The 20,269-nt window shown below is 41.9% G+C and overlaps 1 protein-coding gene across 1 annotated transcript in view; it reads left to right on the top strand.

Moving 5' to 3' along the window:
- Positions 1–20,269, top strand: part of PHLPP1 (PH domain and leucine rich repeat protein phosphatase 1) — a 196,696-nt gene that overhangs the window by 161,287 nt on the left and 15,140 nt on the right. Inside the window, exons 11-13 of the mRNA XM_004579662.2 lie at positions 7,762–7,962; positions 11,967–12,129; positions 19,318–19,448. Of these exons, the coding sequence (XP_004579719.2) occupies positions 7,762–7,962; positions 11,967–12,129; positions 19,318–19,448 (495 nt within the window). The remainder of the gene's footprint in view (positions 1–7,761; positions 7,963–11,966; positions 12,130–19,317; positions 19,449–20,269) is intronic.

Raw genomic sequence — 20,269 nt, 5'->3', positions numbered from 1 at the left:
GGTTTTGTATAAAAACAGAAGGGTAAGTGTTGACTGCTCGCTAGCTCTCCTTTGGCGTGCATCTGGCCTGCTGAGAGCAGTCTCATGGTCTCAGTCACATGGAACACCGTCACACGTGGGCGTTTAGTGTGGCAGAGTGCCTGCTCTCCCCCTTCCTGACTGCACTCCTGTTAGTACAGACTGCAGGATGCAGCGCTGGTGGCGCAGCCGATCGGGCCCCTGGTGCTCCTGCACGAGGCCAGCTTTGTGTTCCCAGGTTCCGCTTGGCCTGGCCCACCCCCAGCCTTTCCAGGCCTTGGAGGAGTTCCTGGGAATGCAGGGGACAGGACTGGCTCACTTGCTGGCTGGCTGATTGCTTAAATAAAAATTGTTAAAATTGCATCTTTAGAGTCATATGAAGTTGCCCTACATTTTCACAGGAGTGTTATTTGGTAAACAAATAAGGGAGACATCTACTTTGAAACAAGACTTTTATCTTCCTTTGAAAACTTGAACCCAGTTTCATTAAAAATTCTTAGGACTTGAATCAGAAAGTTTGATACATGAGTTTTCATGTTTCTCTTTGAGTTTATTTTGATTTTCTTTTCCTTGGCTGCTCAAAACTACACAGAGATGTGATGTATGGTGGAACATGCATTGCCAACAGGTTGACAGGACAGAATTCAGTTTGTCTTGTAAACTAGGAAACATCCTAATCTGGATCTTACTGGCCTGAATTTTACATTTTATGGGTTTGGGGAATTGATTTTTTTTTATGGAAATCTCCAGAGATAATTAGTTGTCATCACCAGATGGGCAGGGGGTGGGTTGATCTTCCCTTTGGGTCAGCAGTGGGATGAAGTAGTGCCAGAAGAACCGCCATCCTTCTGCCTTCCTGAAATCTTGGCAGCAGCGGCTCCCTGCCCAGCCAGCATCTGCAGGTGCCTTTGACAGTCGGGTGACTTCTCCTGATGGAGTCGTCTTAATTAACAGAGCCAGAATGGGCACTTGAAAGGAGAGTTGGAGACTCCTGTTGGGGATGGGCGTTGAGGTCTCTTTCTCTCCCTGTGTGCAGCAGTGCAAGGTATTTTCCGAGGCAGGAGTTGATGGTAATTATCCGTTTGTATTAACTATGCCCAGAGTATCAGTCACATTACACACCATAAGTTTTAGTGACTCAGACAGAATATGTATAAATATCAAGGAGGCTAAAGGAGAAGAGAAAATTTAGAAGATCGTGGTTGGTTGACCATGACAACTTGTTCATTTTGGCAAAGACAGATGCATTTTAAAGAGAAAAGTTGCCTACCAGTATGTCTTTAGTGAAGAGAACCATTTTTGTGAAGTTGTGCTATTGAGAGACCCAGGGTTGATTGAAAAACAGTGTTTCAGTGTGTGTCCAGAGTGTCATAGAATCTGATTATTTCTGCAGACATGTAGATTCTTGGCCCTTACCTCAGTTCTACACACCTACACGTTGGACAGGCAGCCTGGAGATCTGCGAATCTGATGGGGCTCGTGCCCCACCCCCACTGTGATGCTGAGACGGGGTTACCCCACCCACTGAAGACTGAAGGTGGGCTCGGTGCTGCTGCTCAGACAGGCTCGATAGAAGAAGAGTTTTCATGTGAAAAGTGAATGGCACAAACATCTCTTTTCTGTTTCATTCTCTCTCTCTTTTTAAGATTTATTTATTTTTATTGGAAAGGCAGATATACAGAGAGGAGGAGAGACAAAGAGGAAGATCTTCCATCCTCTGGTTCACTTCCCAAGTGGCCGCGGTGGCTGGAGCTGAGCCAACCCAAAGCCAGGAACCAGGAGCTTCTTCCGGGTTTCCCACGCGTGTGCAGGGTCCCAAGGCTTTGGGTCATCTTTGACTACTTTCCCAGGCCACAAGCAAGGAGCTGGATAGGAAGCGAGGCTACCAGGATTAGAACCGGCGCCCATATGGGATCCCAGCGCGTTCGAGGCGAGGACATTAGCCACTAGGCTATTGCACCAGGCCTTCTTTTTCATTTTTTTTAAATCATTTTTTTTTTTTTAGCAAATTCAGTACAGTTTATAGATGCAGTTCTAAGAATATAATACTCTTCTTCCTTTCCTCCCTCCTCCTTCCTTCCTTCCTTCCTTTCTTTTTTGAGACAACATTTTAAATTTTCAGTCGAAAGCTTAATGCTTCAACATGTAAGAAATTTGGCAAGCAAAAAATCAAAAACACTTAGTTTAGGAGGAATATAGGCAAGGACTGTAAACAACAAAAGGAAACATGACCATTTTACCCATATTTAGTAAATTTTAAAGTAATCACAGATCTATATATTAAATATAGTGGTACAACATTCTTAACTTTTGGTTTGGCAAAAGTGTAGAACCAAGACTGACAGAAATATGTTTGCAGCAGTACTGATACATACATTTCTTTTTGTTTTTGGATTTTTTTTTCTTAAGTGTAGTTCTCACGTTTAAGTGAGGTCACCTCTGTTTTTTAATGTGTTGAGTTCCACAGGCAGTAGGGTTCGAAATACTGCAAAGAGCATAGACCTTGCACATGCACAGAGCCATGCCCAGGATCTGCCTTGGTGCTACTTGGAAGGCAATGAGGCCTAACCCTGGAAGCAGGAACTCCAGGACCATGGGGAATCCCTAACACCCAGCCTTTTGTTTGTGACTACCATTCTCCAGGAAAGGAACCAGAAGCCATGGAAATGAGCTTGGCTCTGTGGCTAGAACAGTGTAAGTACAGGATGAGTCCAAAGGTGAACTCTTCAGAAAACATTTGAAATAGTCTACGGCCATACCACCCTGAACGCGCCCGGTCTCGTCTGATCTCGGAAGCTAAGCACAGTAGGGCCTGGTTAGTACTTGGATGGGAGACCAGAAAACACTTGAAATATATCAAGGAATGCAGCAGCTCTTGAAGCTTTCACTGGCCACATCTAGAATGATCTGAGGAAGGAACACAGTAATCATGGATTGTATCCAGTAAACTGAGCAAAAATATCTGTGAGTCTTTTACTGATAAAGATGAATAATTGAATAACTAAATAGAGAATGTCTTTCCGGTGTAATTCCAATTAATAAACTGTGCATGGAAGGAAAGAGTTACGGAAATATAAGAACCACCATTTGGCAAACATTAGAAATGATGGTTGCAAGTAAGAATGCTGAGTTAATGTGTGAAAATATGTTGAGAAACAGGATATTTGCATAGTCTCAAATTATCTCCTGCAAATTTGCTAACTGCAAAAAACATTCTCACTTTACAGGGGAAATACTTGGCAGACACCAACAAATCAAGTGGTTGAAGCTCAGACCAATAGTATGACCTTGGCACCAGCCGTGTACTTGGTAGCAGTGCCTGTGATGCACCAAGTTGTAACTCAAGTGGTGCGCTGCAGCATGCGCTGAGACTCATGGAACTTTTGTGGCATTTTTGCCCAAGATGCACTCCCTTATTTCAATGATGGTAAAGCTAACTGAAGAGACATTCTGCAAAATAATTGTTTGGTGCTCCTCAAAAGTGTCAAGATTGTTTTAAATCCAGAATAATGGTTAGAGAAAACTAAGGAGTCCAGGATAACAAAACTTAGCTTGGGATCCTTGATTGGATTCTCAGTCATATAAGCAACATTAGTGCGAGTCGTTCAGTTAGGATCGGGTCCATAGATCAGTTTATACTTTTACATCAGCATGAATTGTTTTTTCTTTTATGAATTGATTCGTTTTAAAATTATGTTTTGACTTCTTTCTTAGCAATTATTAAATCTACATAATTCTATTTCCTCTACTTTTTGCCTGTATAACCTTTGCTTCCCAAGCTAGGCTGTTTCTCATACCTCCACAAGAATGGTGTAAGTTCTATTAACTTATTACATATACTTCTTTCTTCACTTATAATCCCTACTACTTAGATGATATTGGCCAACCATATATAATGGTAGGTTGTTTTTCAAACTGATTAGCAGATTGTATCATTAATTTAGTAGTGTGTCATAACCAACGCTTAGAAAGTTTAGTGTGGGAAATATCAGTAACATCAAAAAGTAAGAACTAATGAAACTTGCTGCAGTTACACATGTGTGTAGCATGTGTACTTGCTGGATATATACAATACATATTCTTTGTTACCATCGTAAAAAGTTGGAAAGCCCCTGCTTTAAGAGTTATCTGCTTTGTGGAAGTAGATGAGATTGTCAAACATGCTATATTCTAAGGACAAAAGGAGGAGTTCTCACTGGGCTTGACAGTTCTAACAGGAATGCCGGTCCCAGTATGGACTTACATAAAAATGATTGAATGCAGAATACCTTCCATATGTCCCAATAGGTGAATGTGTCACGCACCAAAATCCTGTGCTATTTCAAGGGACAGGATTTGACTGTAAAATTTAAGGTTGTTTTAGAAATTACTCAAAAGCAAACAAAACCAAGACCATAGATGAGACAGATGGACAGAATGTGCCAAAACAAAACAGAGCGTTTGCTCTGGAGGCAGGAAATGGACTTGTCCCACTGCTGTTGTGGGCCACTTTCCAAGTGCTCCTGGGCGGGAGCCATTTTTGAGTGTCTTTCCTATGTGCTATTTGCTATCCTGTGGTGTCTCCTTACTCAGCAGGTGCCACCTGACTTCCAACTTTTTTTGGAGGAAAGGGACCATGAACATGTTCTCTCAAAAGGGCCTTTATTGTTTTGTTTTGTTTTCATGTTGAAGTTTTGAGGAAATGTGTTTGTAAACAGTGGCTTCAAGGTTGACAAGATCTGGTTTTATGTCAGTCTGTGCCACCAATTACTACTTAAACTTTGCCAGGCAATTTTACTTTCATAGCTTTATTTTCAGTCTTGTGAAATAGAGGGGGTTGTCAATGGGATGATAGGAGAATCTACTGAGAAATGAAATTGGAAAGAGCTGTGACCTACACATATCACCTTAACAAATGAAAGCAGTGATGTCATGTTACTACTTTTTCTCTAGTTAGAACTGTACGATGAGAAGGCTCCTATAGATGAGCCATTTCTTGACACAGTGAACAGTCTTATACAACTATTACAAAAATGTCTAACAGAAAAATCTGAGGGTAATTAGCATATCAGAGTACATGGAAAACAAACTTGGTGCTATAAAAATTTAGCTGTTTTTATGGGGTTAAAAACAGGGATTCAAATTGCTTATACAACCCATTTATTAAGCGAGACTGTCACCCATACTGTAGAAATTTTGCAAAGTTGGTGAAGAATTTCTTGCGGTGAAGAGTGACACCTGGAACATCAATTTCCTGTCTCCTGCTGAAGCTTTGTGGACAAGGGAGGAAGTGGTGTTCTTAGAGGATGTGTGATGGATTTACTTTTCCTAAGACCATTATAGTTTAAAAAAAAATCAGTCTAGTTGTTTACTTACTCTCTGACCAGTATATAATGAGGCGATTCAATCAGATTTTAGGCCATTCAGTATCCTTTGAAACCAGCCCATGCAGTTTTTGGGTTTTATTGTTGTTGTTTTTGGGTTTATCTTTTTGCTTTCTTTGCTTTTTGTGACCCCAGTGTAACTTGAATACATAATCCTGTGACCCGGGCAGTTTTAAGTAAATTAGTTCCATTTTCCTGGAAAGATATGGTGCAGGGTTTTTAAATTTTCCATAAACCATATATAGTTATTTCAGTACAAATTTCAGAAAGGCGAGAGAATAGATCTTTTTGTAAATCCTGTTCTTCTCTTCCCTCAGATGCCATGAGGTTTTTTTAAGTCCCTTTGGCAAACCGTTAAGATGAGCATTGCCTTGTCAGTAGTTTTAGCGTGACATTCCTCCTTTTCCCAGCCTAAAAACATGGGTTCATGAGTTCATTCCCCTCTCTTCTTGTGTCTGTAACCTCATATTTCCTAGAGAATTGTATTATAATGAGATTGTCAGACAGTTTCCCAACCAACCGCAGTCCATGATATTTTGGGACCTTAAAATGTATTCTTAAGAGTTTTAATTTATTCTAATTCTACATGGAAGAAATTCCTAACAGGATTTTTAAATCAGATGGTATAAATGGGACCTAAAGAAACAGTCATAAAAATACTTTAGTGGATGATGGTGCTGGACCTGGTTTCCTTGCTAGTTCCAAACCATTTCAGACACTGCATGAATGACCTTCATTTCTCCTCTGTAGCACACATGACAATAATTTCCCATGACTATTTATGGTCTGTGCAGCCCTTCTCTAACTTCCTTTTTTTTATTTTAAATGTCAACAGAATACATGTTGCTTTAATGGAAAATGTTCTATTTTAGGGAAGCTGCTTTTCCTCAGATAAGTAATGGAGTTGGTGTATATATAAGTGTGTGTGTATATATACGATATGTGTAAAAATGGAGTGAATAAGATCAGTGAATTAGGAGCCTGGGGTGACAGTCCTAATAAATCCTTTTTTTCCAAGATTAAAGATAAATGTACCTACTAAGAAAGATTTTATTCTTTTTCCATAGCATATGGCAGAGGACGCTTGAATCAAATGCTGACAGTTTAGACACACAAATCTGAAAGAAGAGGAGGGTGTGGTTTGTTAATGGGATAGGCAAAGCACTTGTAACTGCACTGACTCTCCCTGGTGGGCCCTGAGCTGGGCACTCGGCCACCCCACTTCTCCCCAGTTCCTGCACCTGTGCGCAGGTCATGCCTCATGCCGGATGATCACCTGACTCGAAAGCAATGGGCCGGTGCACTCCTGCCCCATCCCGCTTGTTCCTTCAGAATGGCTTAGAACCTGACCACAAGGAGGATTGTGTTTCAGTCCCCAACTTTGTATTGTGCTTTTATCTGTGTCTCAGTAACTGGAAGAACTGTGTGGCCTTTAACAGGATGGTTATCTTAGCAGTGAAACTGTCCTTTAGCTTTTATCTGTTGTCTACTTTTAGCATGTGGAAACCGTGGCAGCCTATATTATCTTGCTTGTTTGTTGTAGTGGGCATTTGATTGAAGTATTGATACAGAAAAGTGGCCAGATATTAAGTATCTCGCTTGAATTTTCTCAGCGTGATCACATTTGTGCAAGCAGCATCCAGACCAAGAAGCGGTGTAGTGCAATATGGAGAGTGTTAGACACCCTAGCCTCACTACTGCCTCCTGCATGCCGAGAAATTACCCATACCCTGACGTCCATCTCCGTGCTTAGTGTTGGCTGACTTTGAACTTCATGGTTATAGAATTGTGCAGTGTATGTTCTTGTGACTGACTTTCTCATTCTGCATTATGTTTGGGAGATTTATCCCTGTTGATACAGATGTAGTTCTTCCTTCTCTTTACTATATAGTATTCCATTGTTTTCAACACAGAGCAAATGATTACCTGTAGTTGTGAGTTTGTAAGTCAGTAGAATGTGGTGGTTTGGACATGAGGACTTAATCACTATGTGATTCAATTGTGTAATGATCTAATACCTAGCTGATTACTAAACCTTTTATTTAAAAGAAGGAAGTGATTGCTTTTCTCTGCCTTAAGTCAGAATACTGTACCTCATCAGTTTCCCCTCTACTCACCAGCAGCTGTAAACATACAGTTTCCTTTGTGCCTCAGCTTTTATCTATTTATGTCTTATTTACTGCACCCTAATAGCTATTGTGTTTATCCTAACTAGTGGGCCAGGGGTCCTATGCCTGCTAAATCAAGTTGGTTCAAGCCTGGGCCCGTCTCTCCATCGTGTTTCTCAGCTTCTGGGCTGGTGCCATTGATCACTTCCTGGTTTGCTGAGGGTTCTGGAGTGGAGCTCTGGCCTGACACAATGTCCTGCATTTTGTCCTAGCCTGAGGTTCCTGAATGCATCTGCCAACAAACTGGAAAGCCTTCCTCCAGCTACACTTTGTGAAGAGACAAACAGTATCTTGCAAGAGTTGTACTTGACAAATAACAACCTCACAGACAAATGTGTGCCCTTGTTAACAGGGCACCCCCATCTGAAGATCCTTCACATGGCCTATAATAGACTCCAGAGTTTTCCAGCAAGGTAAGAGACAGATATGAAGGGATTGGTGTTAACAACATTTTTTTTGTTTGGTCATTTGTCTTGTTTATTAACTTATTTCTTGGTGTAACACTTGATGTGTATTAGATGCTCCATAAACATTTTTGAAAAATAAATCTCTAAGTAGCAAGGGAAAACACAAAAGCTGATGTGGTTATTTCCCAAGTGGTGTAAAGCTTCCTCACTTGTTTCTCCCTCATCTACAGTTGTCTTATCAAAGCTTTGAGTGACATTTTCCTAAGAAAAACTGTTGATTTGTCTAATATGAATGCATGCAAAAGAAAAATCACTATATATTCTTAATCATTTGAAATAAAAATATCTTACTTTGTAGGTTAATTTTTTTCTTTGCCTCTTGTTAACCAATCAAGCAGAATTTTTAAGAGACACCAATGTGGTGTGTGGGCATTGGAGTATAGACTGGGAACCTGGAGAATCTCCATTAGCTACCAGCTTTTGTTTCTGTGCTCAGGGTATATAGAAAGCACTGTGTGCCATTGCAAATTATGCCTCTTGGAAGACTGCCATGTTTAGTTTTTCATTTTAAGTTCTGCTTCTGAGGAGCAGCGGCATTGTGTTTGACCTTGAGGAAGTCTACATTGAGCCTGCTGTGAGGGTCTCCTGCATGTCCACTTCATGAGCATTTGTCCATCTAACAGGTTGGAATGTGGGACTCACACAGATCAAAACAACAAGCCTTCTGATATTCTGCTGATAACTAGATCGCAGCATCAGGGCCAGCTCAGAGCACTGGCACAGCTGCCCTCTGCTTGCTTCCATCTTTCCTCCTTCCTGACCCTACCCTACCCTTCTTCTCCTTTCCTTTCCTTTCATTTCCAAAGCAGAGCAACAGAAGGGCGGGTAGGATCTTCCATCTGTTGGTTCACTCCCGGAGTGCTCACACAGCCATGGCTGGTTGGGCAAGGGTAACACCAGTAACTCCATCGGAATCTGCTACGTGCTGAGGGACCAATGTACTTGCACCATGGTACCAGGAAGTTGGATCTGAATCAAGCCAGCTGGAACTGGAACTGACACTCCATCATGTGGTGCCAAGGCCGCAAGTGTTGGCTTAGCATGTTGTACCATGATGTTATCCCCTAGGACTACCTACCAGTCTGTCAAGCCTGGAGACTGGGAATCAGTTCCTGACAGTCCTGGGCTAGTTCTGGTCATTTCAACTGACAGAAGGAAGATCTTTCTACCTTTCAAATAAATAAATAAGCAAAACATTTTTAAGAAAAGATTAAATGGACTCAGTGCCCTGTTTCGGGGGATGAATGAACCGAAGTTCTTTCATATATATATATAAGATTTTTTTTAAATTGGAAAGTCAGATATACAGAGAGGAGGAGAGACAGAGAGGAAGATCTTCCTTCTCCTGGTTCACTCCCCAAGCAGCTACAACAACTGGAGCTGAGCCAATCCAGAGCCAGGAACCAGGAGCTTCTTCCCAGTCTCCCACTTGTGTGCAGGGTCCCTAGGCTTTGGGCCATCCTTGACTGCTTTCCCAGGCCACAAGCAGGGAGCTGGATGGGAAGTGGAGCTGCTGGGATTAGAACTGGCACCCGTATGGGATGCCAGCACATGCAAAGTGAAGGCTTTAGCCACTAGGCTACCACGCAGAGCCCATGAACTTAAGTTCTAATGCCAAGTGACCCATGCCAAATGCATTCTCCTGCCTTAAGTACAGAGACATGTTCAGTGCATCTTGCTACAGTCTGTCTGTGGAAGCTGCAATATGGCACACAGGCTCTCTGTGAAGACTTAAGCTCTGTAAGAGTTAGGATTAGGGCTGTGTTGTCCTGTCTGCTTCAGCCTCAGACCTAACACCAGGTCTGGCCCACAGTAGACACTCAGCAGATGGCTTCTGAATTGTAATATGTGTCCCAGCAACCAGGTCGTTCATTGACTTTCTATGATAAAAGATGGAAACATGTTTAACATTACCTTCCTTGGGTCTGAGTTCTGTACCTTCAGTCATTTTTCATGCTCCTCACCCAGTGGTTTCGCCATGTTTCTCTTAAAGTACAGTGACATTTATTCACGTAATATTCCTAAATTAATACAGGCTATCGTAGATGGATTAGTTCACAATCTGTGTGTGAATGTTGTTTGTAGTATTTCCTCATAGCCCTGGATGTTCATGATGCCACAACTTATGTCCTTATAAAATGATGACTCAGTTCTTGCTACATTCTAGGCACATACTTATTTTCAAGATATGTAAATAAAATAACCTTTAATAATTGAGAGATAATGGAAACAGAGTGTGGCTGTCTAGCTAAATGTCTTCAGAGTATGTTGTGTGTTACAACACGTGAGATGATAAGCAGAGAAGGTGCTATAAATGAAGTACTTCATATTACAAAGTTAGACTAATTGAAATCACTGTGGTAGAAAGAAAGTCAGAAAAGTGAATGCTACCATGGTGATTGCAGAAGTTAGTAGGGTTATTTTTTTTTCCACACCAACTTTACCCAGTGTAAGAATCCCTGACTCTTGCATTTTTTTAAATTTAGTCACTGTAATCATTAAGCTTATAGATGTCAGTTGAATAATAAAAGCAGTGTTCTTAAATGTTAAATTGCTAAATTAATAAATTACATTTAGAACAATTTATTGAGGTAAGATTGGAGAGGTTTCTTCTTTGTAAGTGGTTAACAAGAGTTGGGGGAAAAAGACCTTTTCAGTCAGTTTTGAATATGGCCCCTCCCAGAAGGGCCAGATCATTGAACTCACCTTTGTTTTTTTTATTTTTTTTTTGAAGATTTATTCATTTTTTATTACAAAGTCAGATATACAGAGAGGAGGAGACAGAGAGGAAGATCTTCCGTCCGATGTTTCACTCCCCAAGTGAACACAACGGCCGGCGCTGTGCCAATCCGAAGCCGGGAACTTCTTCCGGGTTTCCCGCATGGGTGCAGGATCCCAAAGCATTGGGCCGTCCTCGACTGCTTTCCCAGGCCACAAGCAGAGAGATAGATGGGAAGTGGAGCTGCCGGGATTAGAACCGGCACCCATATGGGATCCCGGCGCGTTCAAGGCGAGGACTTTAGCCACTAGGCCACGGCGCCAGGCCCTGAACTCACCTTTGGACACAGCCCTGGCTCCTCACCACTGCCTTACAATTGTGAGTGGTCATTGGACCTCGGGAACCGGGGTTGAAGAACATGTATCTTACCTTGAGCTGTGGCCCTGTACCTTTCTACATCACCTTGAATTTTCTGTCAGTAAAAAGAAATCATAATCTCAAACTAGCTTTTTAAAGCAGTTCCATTGGATTGATGATGCTGTTTGACCCGTTTCAGTAGGATTTTCATTGGAGTGCAGACTAAGCTACACAGCAAAGAGACTGTTACCAAGGTAACTTAATTTAGACACAAACTGTTAGGAGGAAAGGGACATCATTTTATTCTTATTGTCAGTTTGAAGACTTGAAGCTACATTTTTTGTTCTGTAGTAAGAAAGGGGATGTTAAAATATTTTAATACAGGGCCTGGCGTGATAGCATAGTGGTTAAAGTCCTCGCCTTGAACAAGCCAGGATCCCATATGGGAGCTGGTTCTAATCCCGCGAGCTCCGCTTCCCATCCAGCTCCCTGCTTGTGGCCTGGGAAAGCAGTCGAGGATGGCCCAAAGACTTGGGATGCTGCACCCCTGTGGGAAACCCGGAAGAGATTCCTGATTCCCGGCTTCGTATTGGCACAGCACCAGCCATTGCGCTCACTTGGGGAGTGAATCATCAGACGGAGGATCTTCCTCTCTGTCTCCTCCTCTCTGTACATCTTCCTTTCCCATAAAAATAAATAAATCTTTAAAAAATATTTTAATATTAAAAAATAATAAAAGCAATAACTTGGTTGTAAAAATGACTGTTAATGAATCTTTAAAGTGATAATAGATTATTCTTTCAAATCTCATTTTTTAGGAATTGCTTCATAATTATTATATAACTCCCTTACCCAATGAATTGGTCTCTTTTAGTAAAATGGCAAAACTGGAGGAACTTGAAGAAATTGATATCAGTGGGAATAAATTGAAAGCAATTCCAACAACTATCCTGAATTGCCGGCGCATGCACACTGTGATTGCTCACTCCAATTGCATCGAAGTCTTCCCTGAAGTCATGCAGCTTCCAGAAGTCAAGGTGTGTGGTTTGATTTCATGAGCTCCGCTTCGTGTCCATGGTGTCCGCGGTGAGGGCTGGTTGGCATCATTCACCAGTTCCGAGAGTCGGGGTCCTTGTTGTGTTTCCTGAGGCTGCAGGCTCCCACTGGCCCTGTGCCACCCTTCCTAACTGGCCTGTGGTGGGCAGATTGTGTGCCTTCACTGTCTCCCTGCTTGCTTCTGTGATGTGCAGCTGACCTCGTAGATACCACAGCTGCTTTCCTGTCCAACTGTACATATCCTGCCGATTTCCAGAGTGCTCATGGGACTCAGAGAACGAGCCTGCTGTAGCAGCAGTTTGAGGAAATGACTAGTACCCGTACACAGCCTTCTCCTTTCCTAACTCATCTAGTTAAACAGCACACACACTGCCACAGTAGTGAGCATTCCTGGTATATAGTACAGTGTCACTGTTGTCACCAAGCAATCATTGACATGAGCAGACACTTATTATTTTCATTTGATACATGATGCACCAAAGTGCTGAAAAGGGAAGTGATGTATGTAAATGAAGATACCAAACTGGTGGCAGTTTGCAATTCTTGTCTCTTGACATGTAATTGACACATGGAATGAAACTACCAAGAGTGAAAGCTATCTGGCAACTTTATATTACTGTTTGGTTTCCTGTGGTTGCAGAGTGGGTTGGAGTACAAAAGTATAAAGTTCTTTATTGATCACACAGTGTTTGCATCTTTAATATTTTAAATGATCGGTTTTGTGGTAATAAATAACTGCTATATGTAGACTTAAATATACCCTGATCTCTTAATGCAGACAAAAATAATCCTGCTTGGCCACCCTCCATCTTTTACACCCCATGTGATGGAAGCCTTAAGCATCACATAAACGAACTGTGTAAACATTTAAAAACATTAACTAGCATGTATAATTGCTCATTATACCGATTTTTATACATTTACGTGGTGGTGATATGTACAAACCATTCTGTGGGTTTGTATGTGTGCTTATACTTTGGCATAGCATTTTATTGTGAGCCTTAAGAGTACTATCATATATCACTACAGCATTTTAGAATGCTTATTAGATAACCTTGAAGAAATGTTCTGCTAGTACTTCCTGTGTAGTACTTTCCACAGTGGTGAAGTACAGGGCTCAGAATTTCAGCGAGGCAAATGTAGAATTGGATCCCAGCTGAGTATTGTTGAAGTGGTCTGTTTCCTCATATGTAAAATAGGGAAAGAATAGTATTTCCTTTACGGTCTTGTTAGGCATGATGAAATTACACATGCAAAGTGATTGAAATAGGGTTGGCACAAGGAAGAGCTCCTTTAAGTGTTAGCCATTATTAATAGAATTCCACTGTGATGTTGATTATGTAGAGCAACTGTTTTGCCTAAAGCTCAATAAGATGTAGGAAATGCAGCTGAAGCCGAACCTTCTTTGCCTCCGGTACAGGTAAGATATGGACGGCTCCGTTTCCGGAGGTCTGGAAGCTACCCCTTGCTTGCCATGGCAGCTGTGCAGTGGCATCTCCTACAGGACCTTGCCAAGCTGGGCTCTGTCACATGCCAAAAGCACAGGCTAGAGATTAGCATCCTATTTGCTAGTCTTATTTTCTACACCTGTTACATATTTTAGCGTTAAGTCATTCTTAAGCTGAGGTTAGATCATTTTTTAAAAAATTTTTTTAAGTGTCTGATTGAAAAATACAAACCGATTCAGGATTTGATTAGACTGTACAAAATATGGCCTTGGTGTATTAAAATGAAAGCCTTCCCCAGAATTTTGCTTATGCTCCTGGATTCTAGAGAATGTGCCTTCGAGTGCTGTTGAAACTCTGTGCCCATTGTCTTCTCTCTGTACTCTGCTGTGCAACTCTGTCAGGTGTACTTCTCATGTGGCTTTTTAAGTGGTTTCCATTCTTCTCTTATTTGTTGGTTTTCTTCCCTGTCTCCACAGCTATTATATCTTACGATTTTTTCTTCTGTTAACAGTATCAAGCTATTTAATGGTAGATGGAAGTGTATTAAATACTAGATTTGTTATTAAGGATATCTTGGAGTAGAGAGGTGCAGAGTTTAAATAATTCTCCTCTGAACAGAAAATATAAATTTTGCATTCTTGAACACATGTTATTTTAAAAAGTAGTAGTCAAATTATTTTATTATTTTTTTAAAGATTTATTATTATTATTGGAAAGCCGGATATACAGAGAGGAGGAGAGACAGAGAGGAAGGTCTTCCCTCCGATGATTCACTCCCCAAGTGAGCCGCAACGGGCCGGTGCTACGCCGATCCGATGCCGGGAACCAGGAACCTCTTCCAGGTCTCCCACGCGGGTGCAGGGTCCCAAAGCCATCCTCGACTGCTTTCCCAGGCCACAAGCAGGGAGCTGGATGGGAAGTGGAGCTGCTGGGATTAGAACCGGCGCCCATATGGGATCCCAGGGCGTTCAAGGCGAGGACTTTAGCCGCTAGACCACGCCGCCGGGCCCTAGTCAAATTATTTTAGACTTCTAAGTTGATATTTTAGTGTTCTTTCATATAATAACACTTGATACCAACTGCATTTTGCACACATTTAAACTGTCTAAAACAAAATTTCTGATAAAAAAAACACTTATGCTATCCCAAGTGATAAATATACCTGTGAAAGCCTTCCCTGCAAACTGAGCCCTAAAGCATGTTTTTAATGAGAAATGAGTAATTTCTATCCTGAAATATTGTTATTGAGTTAATAACATTAGACTATGCATACTGCTTATTTAAAGAAATAATATCATGGTATGTTTAACTATTTTTAAACGTTAAGGAAAATCACAGGATGGGTGTGACGGTGCTGCAGGCTCAGCCACTAGCAGGGACACTGGTCCCTCTGCTTCTGATCCAGGTTACTGCTAATACATACTGGGACACTACACTGGTCCCTCTGCTTCTGATCCAGGTTCCTGCTAATACGTACTGGGAGGCAGCGGGTAATGGCTGCAGCGCGGGGGGGCCCTGGCCGCTCACGAGGGAGACCTGGATGGATGTCGGGCTCATGGCCTCTGCCTGGCCCAGTCCTGGCCGTCGTAAAAACAGGGGGAGTGGGGGTTGTTGTGTGCCTCCCGTTAGGTTCCTTTTCCTCTAAGGCAGGCTACTGGTTTTGTGTGTTCCGACAGACTGCGTGTGCAGTGCTCCCTCTGATGGTGAGCTCCTTCTCAGCTGTGAGTTACCTCACTTTTTCTCAGAGTTGGATAATTCTGTTTTCAGTAATTTTTATAACTAAAATTTTAATTATAGCAAAATAACTTTGGTTAACCATATCCTACAGTGAACCCTCAAAGAGGTTGTTTCCTACTAGTCATGTTTTAGACAAACTTAACATTATCTAAAAATGTGTTTTCAAGAAGTTGTGCATTTAACAGAGGTAAACACTTTGATGGCAGAGAATATTTTAGTACTGTTTTTGTCTTCAGTTCCACCCAAATGTTTTCAATTATGTATCCAACACATGTCTGTTGAGTACATCAACAGTCAGTCATTGTTGAGAACAGTAAAGGAATCCCAAGTAGTGCCTTACATAAACCCCAATAGGGTAGCATCTCTCGACCTCCTGTAACTTTTGCAAGGATTTATTTATTTATTTTTATTTGAAAGGCAGATTTACAGAGAGGAAGACAGACAGAGGTCTTCCATCCACTTTTTCACTCCACAAGTAATCCTAATGGCCAGAGTTGAGCCGATCCAAAGCCAGGAGCCAGGGGCCCTCAAGGTCTCATATGAGTGCAGGGGCTCAAGGAATTGAGCCATCCTCTGCTGCTTTTTTAAGTCATAAGCAGGAAGCTGGATCAGAAGTGGAGCAACCAGAACACAAACTGGTGTCCATATGGGGTGCCCATGTGCCAGAGGATTTGCCTGCATACCACCATGCTGGCTCCAACCTCCTATAATTGGTATGAACAAACTGAATGTGTGGAAGTATTAAAGGGTGATTCTCTGGTTATCGTCTAGTAAAGAAACTTTTGCATCTTCATGCAGATAAGTAATTAACGTTTTAAATGTATCCAGATTACATTACAATGCCATTTACTCTAGGTTGAACTTAACCTAGGCGCTTTTATCTCAGTTGCCTTCCTAGCAGAACTAACTACTAAAGGACTCTAAAAGATTGATTCATTTGTTATTCAGCCAATAATTGCCTGCCTGTGCCAGGCAGTGAGGCCTTTGTTCATCCTTTTAAACATCCTTTCCTGTTGAGCTTCTTCCCTTTCCAGTATACTACATTTAGGATGAGGGAAGAACGGGTGTGCCTGCTTTCTCTGAGGTCAAGGTGTAGTGGAAGAATTAATAAGGTAATTATAACAAGGACATCCAGTTGAAACAGAAATCATGGCAGAATTGGCATGGAGTTGAGTCTTAATAGGAATGAGGCAACTTTCACTATTAAAGGGCAAGAAAAACTTGAAGAAGAGTCCCAAGGAGGAAGAGTAGCATATGGAAAGATGTAGATAAATGAGCATGTGGTACCGGCAGGAAGGCATTGCTTTGATGTGGCTGAAGTGCAATGTGTGAGGAGGCGAAGGGCAGAGCAGGGCTGAAGGATCTCGCCATGCTGAGGAGGTTGCTGAGTGAACTGAAGGAAGCAGCTGGGTGCAGCTGACAGACAGAAGCTGAGCTGCGATCAGATGAGCGGAGTGCAGTGCAGAGAACACCCTGAGAGCGTGATTGAAAGCACAGTGATGGTGCCTCACCTCCAGGGGATATGCCAGGTGGCTCCAAGCCAGGACGAGGGATTAGGTGAGATGGACAGACTCAGCCAGGGGAGCCCAAGGAGCCCAGGGGCCCGGGCAGCAGTGTGCATTGCAAATAAGATCTGCACCACAATCCGCCCCCATTATCTTTGTCACTAAGCACCCTGCTAAACCCATTTTGTGATTTGGTCATTTTTAAAATTATTTTTCGTGGTGAGAATTCCACAGGCACAGGGATTTCCCCTTCCACTCCCCAGTCCCTTCCCTCCTGTTCGCCCCTGTATTGTGACAGTAGCGGAGTTCCTTAACAGAAGTCACAAGTCCAGCATTCTGCTGCTTAGTGTATTATGACATTGTAGGTGTGGACAATGGTAGCTCGTCTAGTATATTCAGCAGTTTCATTGATAGTCCTCCTTTTATTTGGGCCTACTGCAATGTATCTTCACTTCCTGGTATGCTAGTCTTTGTAGTAAAGTTCATATATGAGAATATGGATATACATGTTTGCCTGTTACCTGATGATCTTGCATTTTGCATGGAGATTACCTTATATCAGAGAGAACATATGATATTTGTCCTTTTGAGATTGACTTATTTCACTGAGCATAATGGTTTCTAGTTGGAACCATTGGTTGCAATGACATAAAGCATTTATATGAAAGCATTGCATTATTTGAAATCCATTGAGAATGCATTTCTCCAAAATACATTTTACCCAATTTTTGCTTCCTCAGTTCATAACATTTAACTTATTTAGGACTGTTTGCAAATAAAAGGAAGATGTTCAGTATACCTTATTTAAGCCTTATATGAATTTCATGAAAGAAGAAATAACATGACTTACAAGTAGCATTATTTTTGATTGGATCAATGTGATGGCCCTTTAGTTCAATGAGGGAGAACCTGTTGGAGAATCCAAATATTAGATGTCTTGAGGCATCTCTTACGCACGGTAGGATAGGCCCACCTGTTACTCTTCTTTGACCAGTTCTTATTTAGCTTCTTCAGAAGTTTCTTACCATTTGGAGTGTATATATGTTTTTGTTGATTTTGTTTTCTTTTGAGAAAGCCCATCAAAGTTGTAGCTGTAGTTTTCTTGGCCACAACAGGCACAGAGATTTTGTGAGCAGTAAGAAAAACTCCTACGCTTAGGACTTTTCTGTTCATGCTTAATTAAAAAAAAAATTTTTTTTTAACCGAAAGGCAGATTTTTAAAAAAAAGGCAGAGAGATGGTGAGAGGGGTCTTTCATCCACTGACTCACTCCCCAAATGGCCACAATGGCCAGGGCTGAGCCAGGCAAAAAACAGGAGCCAGGAGCTTCCCTGCTCTCAGCGTGTGGGTACAGGGGTCCAAGGACTTGGGCTTTCCTTTGCTGTTTTGCTAGGTGCACTGTGAGGGAGCTGGATCAGAAGTGGAGCAGCCGGGTCTCAAACTGGCACCCATATGTGATATCTGCACCACAGGTGGAAGCTTAATGTGCTGTACCTCAACACTAGCTTTAATAATGCTGAAGTATAATAATAAGTATAGTAATAAATTTTCTGCTAGTCAAAAAAAGTAAAAGTCTATTGCATTGGGCTCGGCAGCGTGGCCTAGTGGCTAAGGTCCTTGCCTTGATCCCATATGGCTGCTGGTTCTGATCCCGGCAGCTCCACTTCCTCTCTATCTCTCCTCCTCTCAGTATATCTGACTTTGTAATAAAAATAAAATAAATCTTTAAAAAAAAAAAAAAAAAGTCTATTGCATTTATAAAACTGTTTTATATCTTTTATGATAGAGTGGCACATCAACTTCTCTTTCCTCATTGAACAATGTGCCAGACCATGGGTCTGGTATTCACAGATCAGAAATACCAAGAAGTGGTCATTTCATGTGTTGGTGTGGACACTCATGTCCCGTATCAGAGAACATGGATTCTGTGCTCCCGAATCAGCTGCCCGCCAGTTCACATCCTGAGAGGCTATGTGGATGACCCAGGTCACTGAGTTCTGTCAGGAGCATGGAGATCTGGGTAGTATTCCTGTTTCCCAGCTTTAGTCCTATGCCATTCATCCCAAACCACCCCGCATCTGGGGAGTCAGCTAGCAGATGAGAGCACTCGCTCTTGCTTTCTTTCTCCCTCTCTTTTTCAGCCAAATGTATGAATTTTTTTTTTTTGAAAATTGCATCTGTACACTTTATTTCCTTGTTGTCATTTGCTAGACAATAATTATTGATATAGCATTTACATTGTATTGAATATTGTAAATATCCTAGAGATGATTTACAGTGTACCAAAGGGTATGTGTGGATTATGTAGCATGTCACATGAAAGCATCCTTGGATGTTCTGTTGGCAAGAGGTCCTGACTCTTACCTTTCTTCAGACACCAAATGATGACTGCAATCTAGTGATTGGTCAGACTGTCATCCTGACAAGCAGTAGAGTATAGAATGGCTCCAGACATCTTTTTGTTTCCACTGACCCTTTAGTGCGTGGACCTGAGCTGTAATGAGCTAAATGAAGTGACTTTACCAGAAAACCTGCCTCCCAAGCTGCAAGAACTGGACCTGACCGGAAACCCGCGCCTTGTCCTGGACCACAAGACCCTGGAGCTGCTGAAGTAAGTGCTTAGAAAGTAGGGGAGCCCCATCATTGCTCATGAGAATGGGATCTGTAACGTTAGTAAAAATACAAGACAGAAGATAAAGCATCCCTTGACTTAGTAACTGGATCTGCACACCCACCAGGATATAAAAAAAACACTGAAAAGGCCTGGCATGATGGCTTAGTGGCTGAATCTTTGCTTTGCGTGTGCCAGCTGTTCCACTTCGCATCCAGTTCCCTGCGTGGCCTGGGAAGGGAGTAGAGGACAGCCCAAGGCCTTGGGACTCTGCATGCATGTGGGAGACTGGGAAGAGGCTCCTGGCTTCTGGCTTCAGATCAGCTCAGCTCCAGCCATTGTGGCCACTTCTCTCTGTAAATCTGCCTTTCCAATAAAAATAAATAAAAAATAAATAAAAACCAGTGAACCAAAACGTGAGGTTAAGTTGCAGCAGTTCTAATAACATGGTTGTGAGACTTAGTAGAGATGTTAAGAAAGAAACTGAAAGAGATAAATGATACAGGGAGAGCTAATTTCCAGATTATTTAAACAAAACTGGTAATATAGGGCAGTTAGACCCTGCTTTGGGAAAGAACTCATTGATGCTGCTTCATCTTGGTGTTGATGGTGTGGAAATGCAGCTTGAGGTGATGTTGGCTTTGTAACATACTAAGTTACAATTAAATCTATGAAAGGAAGTGATTTGGGGCCCAGCGTAGCCTAGCAGCTAAAATCCTCGCCTTGAATGCTCCAGGATCCCATATGGGAGCTGGTTCTAATCTCAGGAGCTCCGCTTCCCATCCAGCTCCTGATTGTGACCTGGGAAAGCAGTCGAGGAT

This window comes from Ochotona princeps, chromosome 18 (assembly GCF_030435755.1).
Source record: "Ochotona princeps isolate mOchPri1 chromosome 18, mOchPri1.hap1, whole genome shotgun sequence".
NCBI classification, from domain to species: domain Eukaryota; kingdom Metazoa; phylum Chordata; class Mammalia; order Lagomorpha; family Ochotonidae; genus Ochotona; species Ochotona princeps.
This window is presented reverse-complemented; position numbering and strand designations above follow the sequence as displayed.